General features: G+C 65.7%; 6 protein-coding genes across 7 annotated transcripts in view; 4 read left to right on the top strand and 2 right to left on the bottom strand.

Moving 5' to 3' along the window:
• Positions 1 to 704, top strand: part of LOC147597285 (feather keratin 3-like) — a 987-nt gene extending 283 nt beyond the window's left edge. The window contains exon 2 of one of the 2 annotated variants that reach the window (XM_086768349.1): positions 374 to 704. In XM_086768349.1, coding sequence (XP_086624475.1) covers positions 374 to 704 — 331 coding nt within the window. Of the gene's footprint in view, positions 1 to 331 lie in introns of those variants that run through there. The other variant, XM_086768350.1, reaches the window with a different exon arrangement.
• A 4,319-nt stretch (positions 705 to 5,023) lies between these two features.
• LOC147597284 (feather keratin 4-like) lies at positions 5,024 to 5,396 on the top strand. Its single transcript, XM_086768299.1, has one exon. It carries the CDS (start codon positions 5,031 to 5,033, stop codon positions 5,394 to 5,396), a length of 366 nt encoding a protein of 121 aa, XP_086624425.1. The 5' UTR covers positions 5,024 to 5,030.
• A 2,367-nt stretch (positions 5,397 to 7,763) lies between these two features.
• On the bottom strand, positions 7,764 to 8,129 carry LOC147597283 (feather keratin 3-like). The gene has a single exon (XM_086768298.1). It carries the CDS (start codon positions 8,127 to 8,129, stop codon positions 7,764 to 7,766), a length of 366 nt encoding a protein of 121 aa, XP_086624424.1.
• Positions 8,130 to 9,727: 1,598 nt separating this feature from the next.
• On the top strand, positions 9,728 to 10,100 carry LOC147597282 (feather keratin 3-like). The gene has a single exon (XM_086768374.1). It carries the CDS (start codon positions 9,735 to 9,737, stop codon positions 10,098 to 10,100), a length of 366 nt encoding a protein of 121 aa, XP_086624500.1. The 5' UTR covers positions 9,728 to 9,734.
• Positions 10,101 to 12,467: 2,367 nt separating this feature from the next.
• On the bottom strand, positions 12,468 to 12,833 carry LOC147597281 (feather keratin 3-like). The gene has a single exon (XM_086768315.1). The coding sequence runs from the start codon at positions 12,831 to 12,833 to the stop codon at positions 12,468 to 12,470; it is 366 nt and encodes a 121-aa protein (XP_086624441.1).
• Positions 12,834 to 14,431: 1,598 nt separating this feature from the next.
• Positions 14,432 to 14,804, top strand: LOC147597280 (feather keratin 3-like). The gene has a single exon (XM_086768365.1). It carries the CDS (start codon positions 14,439 to 14,441, stop codon positions 14,802 to 14,804), a length of 366 nt encoding a protein of 121 aa, XP_086624491.1. The 5' UTR covers positions 14,432 to 14,438.
• The last annotated feature ends 432 nt before the right edge of the window (positions 14,805 to 15,236 follow it).

The following is a 15,236-nucleotide window of genomic DNA, read 5'->3' as shown; positions in this document are numbered from 1 at the left end:
TTGGGCGGCCAGGCTGCTCGGAGCCAAAGTGGGAGGAGTAAGGAGTCCTGTGGCCGGGACACCAGAGCCAGGCCCTGCTCAGGCTCTTGGGGAGGGCTTGTGCTGTGCCCTCTGCGTGCAGAGCGAGGGCCAGGCGGGCGCTGCGCGGAGCAGGACGCTCAGGGGGGCTGGCTGGGCACAGCGGACGCGGCGGGCAGTGTGGCCAAGCTGGTGGCCCTGGCCCCTCCAGCTGCCGGGCAGCCCTGGGAACAGGGCACTGCTCGGCGCGGGGATCTCCTCCTCGCTTCTGACGCTTGTCCCTGGCTCCTGTGTTCCAGGCTCAGCTCTCTCGCACCAGGATGTCTTGCTACGACCTGTGCCCACCGAAAACCAGCGTGGCCGTGCCCCAGCCCATCGCCGAGAGCTGCAACGAGCTGTGCGCCCGCCAGTGCCCCGACTCCTCGGCCTTCATCCAGCCGCCCCCCGTCGTCGTCACCTTCCCCGGCCCCATCCTCAGCTCCTTCCCCCAGCAAGCCGTGGTGGGCTCCTCCGGAGCACCCGCCTTTGGGGGCTCCCTGGGGCTGGGGGGCCTGTACGGCGCCGGGGCCACGCAGGGCTCGGGGGGCCTCTGCACCTTTGGCAGACCCTACGCTTCTCCCGCCTGCAGCCCCTGCGCCTTGCCCCGCTACACCAGGAAGCTGTGGGACACCTGCGGGCCCTGCTAGACCCAGCCCAGCCCCCCGCCCCCATGCCAACACCACCACCCTTGCACGGCTGAGCTGGCGCACACCAGGCCCTGAGGAGCGCTGAGCCTCCCCAGCCAACTCCTGGGCAGCTGCCAGTGCCGCGCACCCTTGGCCCTTCCCTGCCCTCTGCTCTCCCCACTTTCCCTCTCCTCCCAGCTCAGAGACGGGACAGGAGATGGACCCAAAAGGCTCTGCGGGGCTCCTGGGCCAAGTCTTGGGCATCTGGAATGCTACACCAAGGAGGCACCCGGAGCCAGAAGCCATGCTCTGCTCAAGATCCTTCTGCCTCCTCCAACACGTGGCCACCAGCCTGCCTGGCTCTTGCCCAGCGTCTCTCTGCCAACGTCTCCTGCCCCTCTGGGCACAATAAAGGTTTCCTGCATCCACGTGCTGTCTCCCTCCCTCCTTGTGCCAAGCCGGGAAGAGCCCGGGGGTGGGTGCCCATGAGCCGTGGGAGGTCAGGTGCTGGTGCTGAGATGGGCAGGTGAGGTGAGGGTGGGTGGTGTTGGGAGAGCGAGGATGCAGGCATGCCTGAGGGGAAGGCATCAAGAAGATGGAGCCAGGCTCTTCTTGGAGGTGTCCAGTGCAGGAGAAGAGGCAGTGGCAGCAGCTGGAGCACAGAAGGCTGCGCCTCAACATCCCAAAGCTCTTTCTTATTTTCACTGGGCACTGTCCACGTTGGCCCGGGAGGCTGCGGAGTCTGCGTCCTTGGAGCCGCGCAAAGCCGTCTGGACAGGGTGCTGAGCAGCCAGCTCTGGGCGAGCCTGCTGAAGGGACCAGCGTGAGCAGCTGCCCTGCAAAGGGCTCCTGGCAGAGGAATGAGGCTGCGGCTTCTGTGACTGAAGGTCTGCGGCGCAGAGGCGAGGAGCAGCGAGTGTGTTGGTCTGTGCTGAGAGGGAGAAGGGGAAGGGGAGAGGGAAATGGGAAGGGGCAAGGGGCTGGGGAAGGAGAGGAAAGAGAAGGGGAAGGCGAATAAGAAGGGGAAGATGAAGGAGAGAAAGGGGAAAAAGAAGGGGAAAGAACAGGGAGGTGAAGGGGACAGGGCAGAGGCAGGGGAAGCCTCCACTTTGCTCTCTCCCCCAGGGCCTGAAGTAGAGCCATGGAGGCACAAAGGGCTGGATGCCAGCCCCTGCAGCAAGCGCCCTCAAGAATCATAGGATGGTTTGGGCTGGAAGGGACCTTTCAAGGTCATCTAGTCCAACCCCCCTGCAAAGAGCAGGGACATCTTCAAGCAGACCAGGTTGCTCAGAGCCCCGGTCAACATGACCTGCAATGTTTCCAGGGATGGGGCATCCACCACCTCTCTCGGCAAGCTGGGCCAGTGCTCCGCCAGCCTCAGGGTAAAAAATCTTTTCTTAATGTCTAGTCTAAATCTACCCCCTCTGTTTTGCCATCATTACCCCTTGTCCTGTCCCAACAGGCCCTACTGGAGAGTTTCTCCTCATCTTTCCTGTGTTTGTCCCCTTGAGGTACTGGAAGACGGCTACAAGGATTCCCCGGAGCCTCCTCTTCTCCAGCCTGAGCAGCCCCAGCTCTCTCAGCCTGGCCTCACAGCAGAGCTGCTCCAGCCCTCTCAGCATCTTGGTGGCCCTCCTCTGGACCCTCTCCAACTGGTCCGTGTCCTTCTGATGTTGGGGGCTCCAGAGCTGGACGCAGCGCTGCAGGGGGGTCTCACCAGAGCGGAGCAGAGGGGCAGGATCCCCTCCCTCGACCTGCTGGCCACGCTCCTCTCGGTGCAGCCCAGGATGCCGTTGGCCTTCTGGGCTGCAAGGGCGCATTGCCGGCTCACGTTGAGCTTCTCGTCCACCGTGACTCCCAAGTCCTGCTCAGGGCTGGTCTCGATCCATTCTCTGCCCAGCCTGGATTTGTGCCAGGCATTGCCCCGACCCACGCGCAGGACCGTGCCCTTGGCCTGGCTGGACCTGGTGAGGTTTGCGTCATGCGCAAGGGGGCTGGAGGTGTGCAAAGGCCCCAGGGCTCCATGTGCCACTGGCAGGGGAGCAGCCTGTGTTGAGGGCGAGTGAAGCTTAGAGCCCAGGCTGGGCTCTGAAGGAGAAACGCAGAGGCACGTGTGGCATGCAGGCTGGTTTTATTGGCGTGGAGAAAACGGCAGGAGGCAAAGGCAGGCAGGTTGTCCCCTATGGGCTTCAAGAGAGGTGTTCCTTCAGGCTTCTCCGGTTGGTGGCTGTTGCAGAGACAAGCAAGTGGCCTGTGGGCCGAGGGTGCAGTGGTGCATGTGGGCAGGGGCAGGAGCAAGGAGGAGGAGAGGCGGCATGGAGAGAGGGGAAGGAGAGGAGAGGTGAGGCTGAAGGGGCCAGGGGCTGTGGGGTTTTTGGGTGTGGGTCTAGCAGGGCCCGCAGGTGTCCCACAGCTTCCTGGTGTAGCGGGGCAAGGCGCAGGGGCTGCAGGCGGGAGAAGCGTAGGGTCTGCGAAGGTTGCAGAGGCCCCCCGAGCCCTGCGTGGCCCCGGCGCCGTACAGGCCCCCCAGCCCCAGGGAGCCCCCAAAGGCAGGTGCTCCGGAGGAGCCCACCACGGCTTGCTGGGGGAAGGAGCTGAGGATGGGCCGGGGAAGGTGACGACGACGGGGGGCGGCTGGATGAAGGCCGAGGAGTCGGGGCACTGGCGGGCACACAGCTCGTTGCAGCTCTCGGCGATGGGCTGGGGCACGCCACGCTGGTTTTCGGTGGGCACAGGTCGTAGCAAGACATCTCGGCACGGGATGGGCTGGTGCTCTGCAAGAGGGCAGAGGGTGCAATGAGCAGCAGAGGGAAGCGCCTCAAGCAGAGGGGCCGGGGCCAGAGCAGGGAGCCGGGAGGAGAAGCGCTCGCAGACTTACCCTGTTCCCTGAGGAGAAGGTGGCCAGAGCAGTGGTTGGCAGAGCCTGGCAGAGTATACCCCGGCCCCACCACTGCTCAGCACCACCTGGGCCAACTGGCAGAGGCGGCACTCCCTCCTGCTGAGGAAGATGGGGCTGTTTGGCTGCTGCCCCTCCCTGAGTCAGCATCCCCTCGCCACCCCAGCACATGCCACTGGCGAGCCTTTCCTCCCCTTCCTCCTCTGTGGGCAGCCCGACAGCAACCACCTCCCCCGGCAACAAAGCTCCAGGGACACTGTCCAGGGGCCAGTGCGGCTGGGCCAGCGCTGGCAGCAGCCTGTGCCCCGTGGGCCCGGCTGGGGATCTGTGCTCCTTGCACGCGGAGGAAGAGCTCGCGGGGTCTTCTCCCCCAGCCCTGCAGAGGCCCATGGCCAATGCCCGCAGGCGGATGGGAGCCGGAGCCGTTGGGCCGGCGAGTGATGCATGGTGCTGAGCAGGCAGTGCCCAAGAGGAGGGCCTTTGATTTGTGCTTTCGTAACCTCGCGCCTCTCGAGATAGCAGGCACGCGGCGTACGTCATGCAGTGGCTGGCGTGCGGGCGGCCTCTGCAAGGCCTCCTTCTTGGCCTGCGCCAGCAGCCTGCTCTTCCCTGTTGCTCTGCAAAGAAGGCACGGGGCTGCCCAGAGACCAAGCCCTTGCGGAAGAGCTCTGGCATGCGGGGCGCTTGCAGTCAGCCTTTGTCACGCTGCGTGCCCTCTTACGCAGCGCGATAATGAGAAGCGAGCGGGGCCCATTTGGCCCTGAGGTGGCAGCTGGCAAGTGTCCCAGCAGGGGAATTGCAGAGCTGATGGAGCGGGTTGGGGCTGGGGAGAAACCGGCGTCAGCAAAACAGCCCCGTGCCACGCAGGGAGGAGGCAGGGGCTCGGCCGCCGCAGGCCACGTGCCCCCAGCGCGGCCACATCCTCCCCGCACTCGCCTGCCCGCCATAAAAGCGCTGCCCTCGGCCGGCACTGCCATCCACTGCTCCTGCCTCGCTCTGCTCAGGAAAAGGGTAGGTGGGTGCCTGCGGGTCTGTGCCTCCTGTGGCAGAGGCCGGCGCGGGGCCTTCCTGGCCAGGAGGGCTCTGAGAGCAGCGGGCGAGCTGGCAGCAGGCTTGGGCGGCCAGGCTGCTCGGAGCCAAAGCGGGAGGAGTAAGGAGTCCTGTGGCCGGGACACCAGAGCCAGGCCCTGCTCAGGCTCTTGGGGAGGGCTTGTGCTGTGCCCTCTGCGTGCAGAGCGAGGGCCAGGCGGGCGCTGCGCGGAGCAGGACGCTCAGGGAGGCTGGCTGGGCACAGCGGACGCGGCGGGCAGTGTGGCCAAGCTGGTGGCCCTGGCCCCTCCAGCTGCCGGGCAGCCCTGGGAACAGGGCACCGCTCGGCGCGGGGATCTCCTCCTCGCTTCTGACGCTTGTCCCTGGCTCCTGTGTTCCAGGCTCAGCTCTCTCGCACCAGGATGTCTTGCTACGACCTGTGCCCACCGAAAACCAGCGTGGCCGTGCCCCAGCCCATCGCCGAGAGCTGCAACGAGCTGTGCGCCCGCCAGTGCCCCGACTCCTCGGCCTTCATCCAGCCGCCCCCCGTCGTCGTCACCTTCCCCGGCCCCATCCTCAGCTCCTTCCCCCAGCAAGCCGTGGTGGGCTCCTCCGGAGCACCCGCCTTTGGGGGCTCCCTGGGGCTGGGGGGCCTGTACGGCGCCGGGGCCACGCAGGGCTCGGGGGGCCTCTGCACCTTCGCCAGACCCTACGCTTCTCCCGCCTGCAGCCCCTGCGCCTTGCCCCGCTACACCAGGAAGCTGTGGGACACCTGCGGGCCCTGCTAGACCCAGCCCAGCCCCCCGCCCCCATGCCAACACCACCACCCTTGCACGGCTGAGCTGGCGCGCACCAGGCCCTGAGGAGTGCTGAGCCTCCCCAGCCAACTCCTGGGCAGCTGCCACTGCCGCGCACCCTTGGCCCTTCCCTGCCCTCTGCTCTCCCCACTTTCCCTCTCCTCCCAGCTCAGAGACGGGACAGGAGATGGACCCAAAAGGCTCTGCGGGGCTCCTGGACCAAGTCTTGGGCATCTGGAATGCTGCACCAAGGAGGCACCCGGAGCCAGAAGCCATGCTCTGCTCAAGATCCTTCTGCCTCCTCCAACACGTGGCCACCAGCCTGCCTGGCTCTTGCCCAGCGTCTCTCTGCCAACGTCTCCTGCCCCTCTGGGCACAATAAAGGTTTCCTGCATCCAAGTGCTGTCTCCCTCCCTCCTTGTGCCAAGCCGGGAAGAGCCCGGGGGTGGGTGCCCATGAGCCGTGGGAGGTCAGGTGCTGGTGCTGAGATGGGCAGGTGAGGTGAGGGTGGGTGGTGTTGGGAGAGCGAGGATGCAGGCATGCCTGAGGGGAAGGCATCAAGAAGATGGAGCCAGGCTCTTCTTGGAGGTGTCCAGTGCAGGAGAAGAGGCAGTGGCAGCAGCTGGAGCACAGAAGGCTGCGCCTCAACATCCCAAAGCTCTTTCTTATTTTCACTGGGCACTGTCCACGTTGGCCCGGGAGGCTGCGGAGTCTGCGTCCTTGGAGCCGCGCAAAGCCGTCTGGACAGGGTGCTGAGCAGCCGGCTCTGGGCGAGCCTGCTGAAGGGGCCAGCGTGAGCAGCTGCCCTGCAAAGGCTCCTGGCAGAGGAATGAGGCTGCGGCTTCTGTGACTGAAGGTCTGCGGCGCAGAGGCGAGGAGCAGCGAGTGTGTTGGTCTGTGCTGAGAGGGAGAAGGGGAAGGGGAGAGGGAAATGGGAAGGGGCAAGGGGCTGGGGAAGGAGAGGAAAGAGAAGGGGAAGGCGAATAAGAAGGGGAAGATGAAGGAGAGAAAGGGGAAAAAGAAGGGGAAAGAACAGGGGAGGTGAAGGGGACAGGGAAGAGGCAGGGGAAGCCTCCACTTTGCTCTCTCCCCCAGGGCCTGAAGTAGAGCCATGGAGGCACAAAGGGCTGGATGCCAGCCCCTGCAGCAAGCGCCCTCAAGAATCATAGGATGGTTTGGGCTGGAAGGGACCTTTCAAGGTCATCTAGTCCAACCCCCCTGCAAAGAGCAGGGACATCTTCAATCACACAGGTTGCTCAGAGCCCCGTCCAACATGACCTGCAATGTTTCCAGGGATGGGGCATCCACCACCTCTCTCGGCAAGCTGGGCCAGTGCTCCGCCAGCCTCAGGGTAAAAAATCTTTTCTTAATGTCTAGTCTAAATCTACCCCCCTCTGTTTTGCCATCATTACCCCTTGTCCTGTCCCAACAGGCCCTACTGGAGAGTTCCTCCTCATCTTTCCTGTGTTTGTCCCCTTGAGGTACTGGAAGACGGCTACAAGGATTCCCCGGAGCCTCCTCTTCTCCAGCCTGAGCAGCCCCAGCTCTCTCAGCCTGGCCTCACAGCAGAGCTGCTCCAGCCCTCTCAGCATCTTGGTGGCCTCCTCTGGACCCTCTCCAGCTGGTCCGTGTCCTTCTGATGTTGGGGGCTCCAGAGCTGGATGCAGCGCTGCAGGGGAGGTCTCACCAGAGCGGAGCAGAGGGGCAGGATCCCCTCCCTCGACCTGCTGGCCACGCTCCTCTTGGTGCAGCCCAGGATGCCGTTGGCCTTCTGGGCCGCAAGGGCGCATTGCCGGCTCACGTTGAGCTTCTCGTCCACCGTGACTCCCAAGTCCTGCTCAGGGCTGGTCTCAATCCATTCTCTGCCCAGCCTGGATTTGTGCCAGGCATTGCCCCGACCCACGCGCAGGACCGTGCCCTTGGCCTGGCTGGACCTGGTGAGGTTTGCGTCATGCGCAAGGGGGCTGGAGGTGTGCAAAGGCCCCAGGGCTCCATGTGCCACTGGCAGGGGAGCAGCCTGTGTTGAGGGCGAGTGAAGCCTAGAGCCCAGGCTGGGCTCTGGAAGGAGAAACGCAGAGGCACGTGTGGCATGCAGGCTGGTTTTATTGGCGTGGAGAAAACGGCAGGAGGCAAAGGCAGGCAGGTTGTCCCCATGGGCTTCAAGAGAGGTGTTCCTTCAGGCTTCTCCCGGTTGGTGGCTGTTGCAGAGACAAGCAAGTGGCCTGTGGGCCGAGGGTGCAGTGGTGCATGTGGGCAGGGGCAGGAGCAAGGAGGAGGAGAGGCGGCATGGAGAGAGGGGAAGGAGAGGAGAGGTGAGGCTGAAGGGGCCCAGGGGCTGTGGGGTTTTTGGGTGTGGGTCTAGCAGGGCCCGCAGGTGTCCCACAGCTTCCTGGTGTAGCGGGGCAAGGCGCAGGGGCTGCAGGCGGGAGAAGCGTAGGGTCTGCCGAAGGTGCAGAGGCCCCCCGAGCCCTGCGTGGCCCCGGCGCCGTACAGGCCCCCCAGCCCCAGGGAGCCCCCAAAGGCAGGTGCTCCGGAGGAGCCCACCACGGCTTGCTGGGGGAAGGAGCTGAGGATGGGGCCGGGGAAGGTGACGACGACGGGGGGCGGCTGGATGAAGGCCGAGGAGTCGGGGCACTGGCGGGCACACAGCTCGTTGCAGCTCTCGGCGATGGGCTGGGGCACGGCCACGCTGGTTTTCGGTGGGCACAGGTCGTAGCAAGACATCTCGGCACGGGATGGGCTGGTGCTCTGCAAGAGGGCAGAGGGTGCAATGAGCAGCAGAGGGAAGCGCCTCAAGCAGAGGGGCCGGGGCCAGAGCAGGGAGCCGGGAGGAGAAGCGCTCGCAGACTTACCCTGTTCCCTGAGGAGAAGGTGGCCAGAGCAGTGGTTGGCAGAGCCTGGCAGAGGCAGAGCTTTTATACCGGCCCCACCACTGCTCAGCACCACCTGGGCCAACTGGCAGAGGCGGCACTCCCTCCTGCTGAGGAAGATGGGGCTGTTTGGCTGCTGCCCCTCCCTGAGTCAGCATCCCCTCGCCACCCCAGCACATGCCACTGGCGAGCCTTTCCTCCCCTTCCTCCTCTGTGGGCAGCCCGACAGCAACCACCTCCCCCGGCAACAAAGCTCCAGGGACACTGTCCAGGGGCCAGTGCGGCTGGGCCAGCGCTGGCAGCAGCCTGTGCCCCGTGGGCCCGGCTGGGGATCTGTGCTCCTTGCACGCGGAGGAAGAGCTCGCGGGGTCTTCTCCCCCAGCCCTGCAGAGGCCCATGGCCAATGCCCGCAGGCGGATGGGAGCCGGAGCCGTTGGGCCGGCGAGTGATGCATGGTGCTGAGCAGGCAGTGCCCAAGAGGAGGGCCTTTGATTTGTGCTTTCGTAACCTCGCGCCTCTCGAGATAGCAGCCACGCGGCGTACGTCATGCAGTGGCTGGCGTGCGGGCGGCCTCTGCAAGGCCTCCTTCTTGGCCTGCGCCAGCAGCCTGCTCTTCCCTGTTGCTCTGCAAAGAAGGCACGGGGCTGCCCAGAGACCAAGCCCTTGCGGAAGAGCTCTGGCATGCGGGGCGCTTGCAGTCAGCCTTTGTCACGCTGCGCGCCCTCTTACGCAGCGCGATAATGAGAAGCGAGCGGGGCCCATTTGGCCCTGAGGTGGCAGCTGGCAAGTGTCCCAGCAGGGGAATTGCAGAGCTGATGGAGCGGGTTGGGGCTGGGGAGAAACCGGCGTCAGCAAAACAGCCCCGTGCCACGCAGGGAGGAGGCAGGGGCTCGGCCGCCGCAGGCCACGTGCCCCCAGCGCGGCCACATCCTCCCCGCACTCGCCTGCCCGCCATAAAAGCGCTGCCCTCGGCCGGCACTGCCATCCACTGCTCCTGCCTCGCTCTGCTCAGGAAAAGGGTAGGTGGGTGCCTGCGGGTCTGTGCCTCCTGTGGCAGAGGCCGGCGCGGGGCCTTCCTGGCCAGGAGGGCTCTGAGAGCAGCGGGCGAGCTGGCAGCAGGCTTGGGCGGCCAGGCTGCTCGGAGCCAAAGCGGGAGGAGTAAGGAGTCCTGTGGCCGGGACACCAGAGCCAGGCCCTGCTCAGGCTCTTGGGGAGGGCTTGTGCTGTGCCCTCTGCGTGCAGAGCGAGGGCCAGGCGGGCGCTGCGCGGAGCAGGACGCTCAGGGGGGCTGGCTGGGCACAGCGGACGCGGCGGGCAGTGTGGCCAAGCTGGTGGCCCTGGCCCCTCCAGCTGCCGGGCAGCCCTGGGAACAGGGCACTGCTCGGCGCGGGGATCTCCTCCTCGCTTCTGACGCTTGTCCCTGGCTCCTGTGTTCCAGGCTCAGCTCTCTCGCACCAGGATGTCTTGCTACGACCTGTGCCCACCGAAAACCAGCGTGGCCGTGCCCCAGCCCATCGCCGAGAGCTGCAACGAGCTGTGCGCCCGCCAGTGCCCCGACTCCTCGGCCTTCATCCAGCCGCCCCCCGTCGTCGTCACCTTCCCCGGCCCCATCCTCAGCTCCTTCCCCCAGCAAGCCGTGGTGGGCTCCTCCGGAGCACCCGCCTTTGGGGGCTCCCTGGGGCTGGGGGGCCTGTACGGCGCCGGGGCCACGCAGGGCTCGGGGGGCCTCTGCACCTTTGGCAGACCCTACGCTTCTCCCGCCTGCAGCCCCTGCGCCTTGCCCCGCTACACCAAGAAGCTGTGGGACACCTGCGGGCCCTGCTAGACCCAGCCCAGCCCCCCGCCCCCATGCCAACACCACCACCCTTGCACGGCTGAGCTGGCGCGCACCAGGCCCTGAGGAGCGCTGAGCCTCCCCAGCCAACTCCTGGGCAGCTGCCACTGCCGCGCACCCTTGGCCCTTCCCTGCCCTCTGCTCTCCCCACTTTCCCTCTCCTCCCAGCTCAGAGACGGGACAGGAGATGGACCCAAAAGGCTCTGCGGGGCTCCTGGACCAAGTCTTGGGCATCTGGAATGCTGCACCAAGGAGGCACCCGGAGCCAGAAGCCATGCTCTGCTCAAGATCCTTCTGCCTCCTCCAACACGTGGCCACCAGCCTGCCTGGCTCTTGCCCAGCGTCTCTCTGCCAACGTCTCCTGCCCCTCTGGGCACAATAAAGGTTTCCTGCATCCAAGTGCTGTCTCCCTCCCTCCTTGTGCCAAGCCGGGAAGAGCCCGGGGGTGGGTGCCCATGAGCCGTGGGAGGTCAGGTGCTGGTGCTGAGATGGGCAGGTGAGGTGAGGGTGGGTGGTGTTGGGAGAGCGAGGATGCAGGCATGCCTGAGGGGAAGGCATCAAGAAGATGGAGCCAGGCTCTTCTTGGAGGTGTCCAGTGCAGGAGAAGAGGCAGTGGCAGCAGCTGGAGCACAGAAGGCTGCGCCTCAACATCCCAAAGCTCTTTCTTATTTTCACTGGGCACTGTCCACGTTGGCCCGGGAGGCTGCGGAGTCTGCGTCCTTGGAGCCGCGCAAAGCCGTCTGGACAGGGTGCTGAGCAGCCGGCTCTGGGCGAGCCTGCTGAAGGGGCCAGCGTGAGCAGCTGCCCTGCAAAGGCTCCTGGCAGAGGAATGAGGCTGCGGCTTCTGTGACTGAAGGTCTGCGGCGCAGAGGCGAGGAGCAGCGAGTGTGTTGGTCTGTGCTGAGAGGGAGAAGGGGAAGGGGAGAGGGAAATGGGAAGGGGCAAGGGGCTGGGGAAGGAGAGGAAAGAGAAGGGGAAGGCGAATAAGAAGGGGAAGATGAAGGAGAGAAAGGGGAAAAAGAAGGGGAAAGAACAGGGGAGGTGAAGGGGACAGGGCAGAGGCAGGGGAAGCCTCCACTTTGCTCTCTCCCCCAGGGCCTGAAGTAGAGCCATGGAGGCACAAAGGGCTGGATGCCAGCCCCTGCAGCAAGCGCCCTCAAGAATCATAGGATGGTTTGGGCTGGAAGGGACCTTTCAAGGTCATCTAGTCCAACCCCCCTGCAAAGAGCAGGGACATCTTCAAGCAGACCAGGTTGCTCAGAGCCCCGGTCAACATGACCTGCAATGTTTCCAGGGATGGGGCATCCACCACCTCTCTCGGCAAGCTGGGCCAGTGCTCCGCCAGCCTCAGGGTAAAAAATCTTTTCTTAATGTCTAGTCTAAATCTACCCCCCTCTGTTTTGCCATCATTACCCCTTGTCCTGTCCCAACAGGCCCTACTGGAGAGTTCCTCCTCATCTTTCCTGTGTTTGTCCCCTTGAGGTACTGGAAGACGGCTACAAGGATTCCCCGGAGCCTCCTCTTCTCCAGCCTGAGCAGCCCCAGCTCTCTCAGCCTGGCCTCACAGCAGAGCTGCTCCAGCCCTCTCAGCATCTTGGTGGCCTCCTCTGGACCCTCTCCAACTGGTCCGTGTCCTTCTGATGTTGGGGGCTCCAGAGCTGGACGCAGCGCTGCAGGGGGGTCTCACCAGAGCGGAGCAGAGGGGCAGGATCCCCTCCCTCGACCTGCTGGCCACGCTCCTCTCGGTGCAGCCCAGGATGCCGTTGGCCTTCTGGGCTGCAAGGGCGCATTGCCGGCTCACGTTGAGCTTCTCGTCCACCGTGACTCCCAAGTCCTGCTCAGGGCTGGTCTCGATCCATTCTCTGCCCAGCCTGGATTTGTGCCAGGCATTGCCCCGACCCACGCGCAGGACCGTGCCCTTGGCCTGGCTGGACCTGGTGAGGTTTGCGTCATGCGCAAGGGGGCTGGAGGTGTGCAAAGGCCCCAGGGCTCCATGTGCCACTGGCAGGGGAGCAGCCTGTGTTGAGGGCGAGTGAAGCTTAGAGCCCAGGCTGGGCTCTGGAAGGAGAAACGCAGAGGCACGTGTGGCATGCAGGCTGGTTTTATTGGCGTGGAGAAAACGGCAGGAGGCAAAGGCAGGCAGGTTGTCCCCATGGGCTTCAAGAGAGGTGTTCCTTCAGGCTTCTCCCGGTTGGTGGCTGTTGCAGAGACAAGCAAGTGGCCTGTGGGCCGAGGGTGCAGTGGTGCATGTGGGCAGGGGCAGGAGCAAGGAGGAGGAGAGGCGGTACGGAGAGAGGGGAAGGAGAGGAGAGGTGAGGCTGAAGGGGCCCAGGGGCTGTGGGGTTTTTGGGTGTGGGTCTAGCAGGGCCCGCAGGTGTCCCACAGCTTCCTGGTGTAGCGGGGCAAGGCGCAGGGGCTGCAGGCGGGAGAAGCGTAGGGTCTGCCGAAGGTGCAGAGGCCCCCCGAGCCCTGCGTGGCCCCGGCGCCGTACAGGCCCCCCAGCCCCAGGGAGCCCCCAAAGGCAGGTGCTCCGGAGGAGCCCACCACGGCTTGCTGGGGGAAGGAGCTGAGGATGGGGCCGGGGAAGGTGACGACGACGGGGGGCGGCTGGATGAAGGCCGAGGAGTCGGGGCACTGGCGGGCACACAGCTCGTTGCAGCTCTCGGCGATGGGCTGGGGCACGGCCACGCTGGTTTTCGGTGGGCACAGGTCGTAGCAAGACATCTCGGCACGGGATGGGCTGGTGCTCTGCAAGAGGGCAGAGGGTGCAATGAGCAGCAGAGGGAAGCGCCTCAAGCAGAGGGGCCGGGGCCAGAGCAGGGAGCCGGGAGGAGAAGCGCTCGCAGACTTACCCTGTTCCCTGAGGAGAAGGTGGCCAGAGCAGTGGTTGGCAGAGCCTGGCAGAGGCAGAGCTTTTATACCGGCCCCACCACTGCTCAGCACCACCTGGGCCAACTGGCAGAGGCGGCACTCCCTCCTGCTGAGGAAGATGGGGCTGTTTGGCTGCTGCCCCTCCCTGAGTCAGCATCCCCTCGCCACCCCAGCACATGCCACTGGCGAGCCTTTCCTCCCCTTCCTCCTCTGTGGGCAGCCCGACAGCAACCACCTCCCCCGGCAACAAAGCTCCAGGGACACTGTCCAGGGGCCAGTGCGGCTGGGCCAGCGCTGGCAGCAGCCTGTGCCCCGTGGGCCCGGCTGGGGATCTGTGCTCCTTGCACGCGGAGGAAGAGCTCGCGGGGTCTTCTCCCCCAGCCCTGCAGAGGCCCATGGCCAATGCCCGCAGGCGGATGGGAGCCGGAGCCGTTGGGCCGGCGAGTGATGCATGGTGCTGAGCAGGCAGTGCCCAAGAGGAGGGCCTTTGATTTGTGCTTTCGTAACCTCGCGCCTCTCGAGATAGCAGCCACGCGGCGTACGTCATGCAGTGGCTGGCGTGCGGGCGGCCTCTGCAAGGCCTCCTTCTTGGCCTGCGCCAGCAGCCTGCTCTTCCCTGTTGCTCTGCAAAGAAGGCACGGGGCTGCCCAGAGACCAAGCCCTTGCGGAAGAGCTCTGGCATGCGGGGCGCTTGCAGTCAGCCTTTGTCACGCTGCGCGCCCTCTTACGCAGCGCGATAATGAGAAGCGAGCGGGGCCCATTTGGCCCTGAGGTGGCAGCTGGCAAGTGTCCCAGCAGGGGAATTGCAGAGCTGATGGAGCGGGTTGGGGCTGGGGAGAAACCGGCGTCAGCAAAACAGCCCCGTGCCACGCAGGGAGGAGGCAGGGGCTCGGCCGCCGCAGGCCACGTGCCCCCAGCGCGGCCACATCCTCCCCGCACTCGCCGGCCCGCCATAAAAGCGCTGCCCTCGGCCGGCACTGCCATCCACTGCTCCTGCCTCGCTCTGCTCAGGAAAAGGGTAGGTGGGTGCCTGCGGGTCTGTGCCTCCTGTGGCAGAGGCCGGCGCGGGGCCTTCCTGGCCAGGAGGGCTCTGAGAGCAGCGGGCGAGCTGGCAGCAGGCTTGGGCGGCCAGGCTGCTCGGAGCCAAAGCGGGAGGAGTAAGGAGTCCTGTGGCCGGGACACCAGAGCCAGGCCCTGCTCAGGCTCTTGGGGAGGGCTTGTGCTGTGCCCTCTGCGTGCAGAGCGAGGGCCAGGCGGGCGCTGCGCGGAGCAGGACGCTCAGGGGGGCTGGCTGGGCACAGCGGACGCGGCGGGCAGTGTGGCCAAGCTGGTGGCCCTGGCCCCTCCAGCTGCCGGGCAGCCCTGGGAACAGGGCACCGCTCGGCGCGGGGATCTCCTCCTCGCTTCTGACGCTTGTCCCTGGCTCCTGTGTTCCAGGCTCAGCTCTCTCGCACCAGGATGTCTTGCTACGACCTGTGCCCACCGAAAACCAGCGTGGCCGTGCCCCAGCCCATCGCCGAGAGCTGCAACGAGCTGTGCGCCCGCCAGTGCCCCGACTCCTCGGCCTTCATCCAGCCGCCCCCCGTCGTCGTCACCTTCCCCGGCCCCATCCTCAGCTCCTTCCCCCAGCAAGCCGTGGTGGGCTCCTCCGGAGCACCCGCCTTTGGGGGCTCCCTGGGGCTGGGGGGCCTGTACGGCGCCGGGGCCACGCAGGGCTCGGGGGGCCTCTGCACCTTTGGCAGACCCTACGCTTCTCCCGCCTGCAGCCCCTGCGCCTTGCCCCGCTACACCAAGAAGCTGTGGGACACCTGCGGGCCCTGCTAGACCCAGCCCAGCCCCCCGCCCCCATGCCAACACCACCACCCTTGCACGGCTGAGCTGGCGCGCACCAGGCCCTGAGGAGCGCTGAGCCTCCCCAGCCAACTCCTGGGCAGCTGCCACTGCCGCGCACCCTTGGCCCTTCCCTGCCCTCTGCTCTCCCCACTTTCCCTCTCCTCCCAGCTCAGAGACGGGACAGGAGATGGACCCAAAAGGCTCTGCGGGGCTCCTGGACCAAGTCTTGGGCATCTGGAATGCTGCACCAAGGAGGCACCCGGAGCCAGAAGCCATGCTCTGCTCAAGATCCTTCTGCCTCCTCCAACACGTGGCCACCAGCCTGCCTGGCTCTTGCCCAGCGTCTCTCTGCCAACGTCTCCTGCCCCTCTGGGCACAATAAAGGTTTCCTGCATCCACGTGCTGTCTCCCTCCCTCCTTGTG

Source organism: Chlamydotis macqueenii, chromosome 28, assembly GCF_036417535.1.
Source record: "Chlamydotis macqueenii isolate bChlMac1 chromosome 28, bChlMac1.mat, whole genome shotgun sequence".
Taxonomy (NCBI): Eukaryota; Metazoa; Chordata; class Aves; order Otidiformes; family Otididae; genus Chlamydotis; species Chlamydotis macqueenii.
Note: the sequence above shows the minus strand (reverse complement) of the source record. Positions and strands in the feature narration are given on the sequence as shown.

Coding starts and splice junctions, on each gene's coding strand:
- LOC147597283 (XM_086768298.1), bottom strand. CDS start 8,129: ATGTCTTGCTACGACCTGTGCCCACCGAAAACCAGCGTGGCCGTGCCC.
- LOC147597280 (XM_086768365.1), top strand. CDS start 14,439: ATGTCTTGCTACGACCTGTGCCCACCGAAAACCAGCGTGGCCGTGCCC.
- LOC147597282 (XM_086768374.1), top strand. CDS start 9,735: ATGTCTTGCTACGACCTGTGCCCACCGAAAACCAGCGTGGCCGTGCCC.
- LOC147597284 (XM_086768299.1), top strand. CDS start 5,031: ATGTCTTGCTACGACCTGTGCCCACCGAAAACCAGCGTGGCCGTGCCC.
- LOC147597281 (XM_086768315.1), bottom strand. CDS start 12,833: ATGTCTTGCTACGACCTGTGCCCACCGAAAACCAGCGTGGCCGTGCCC.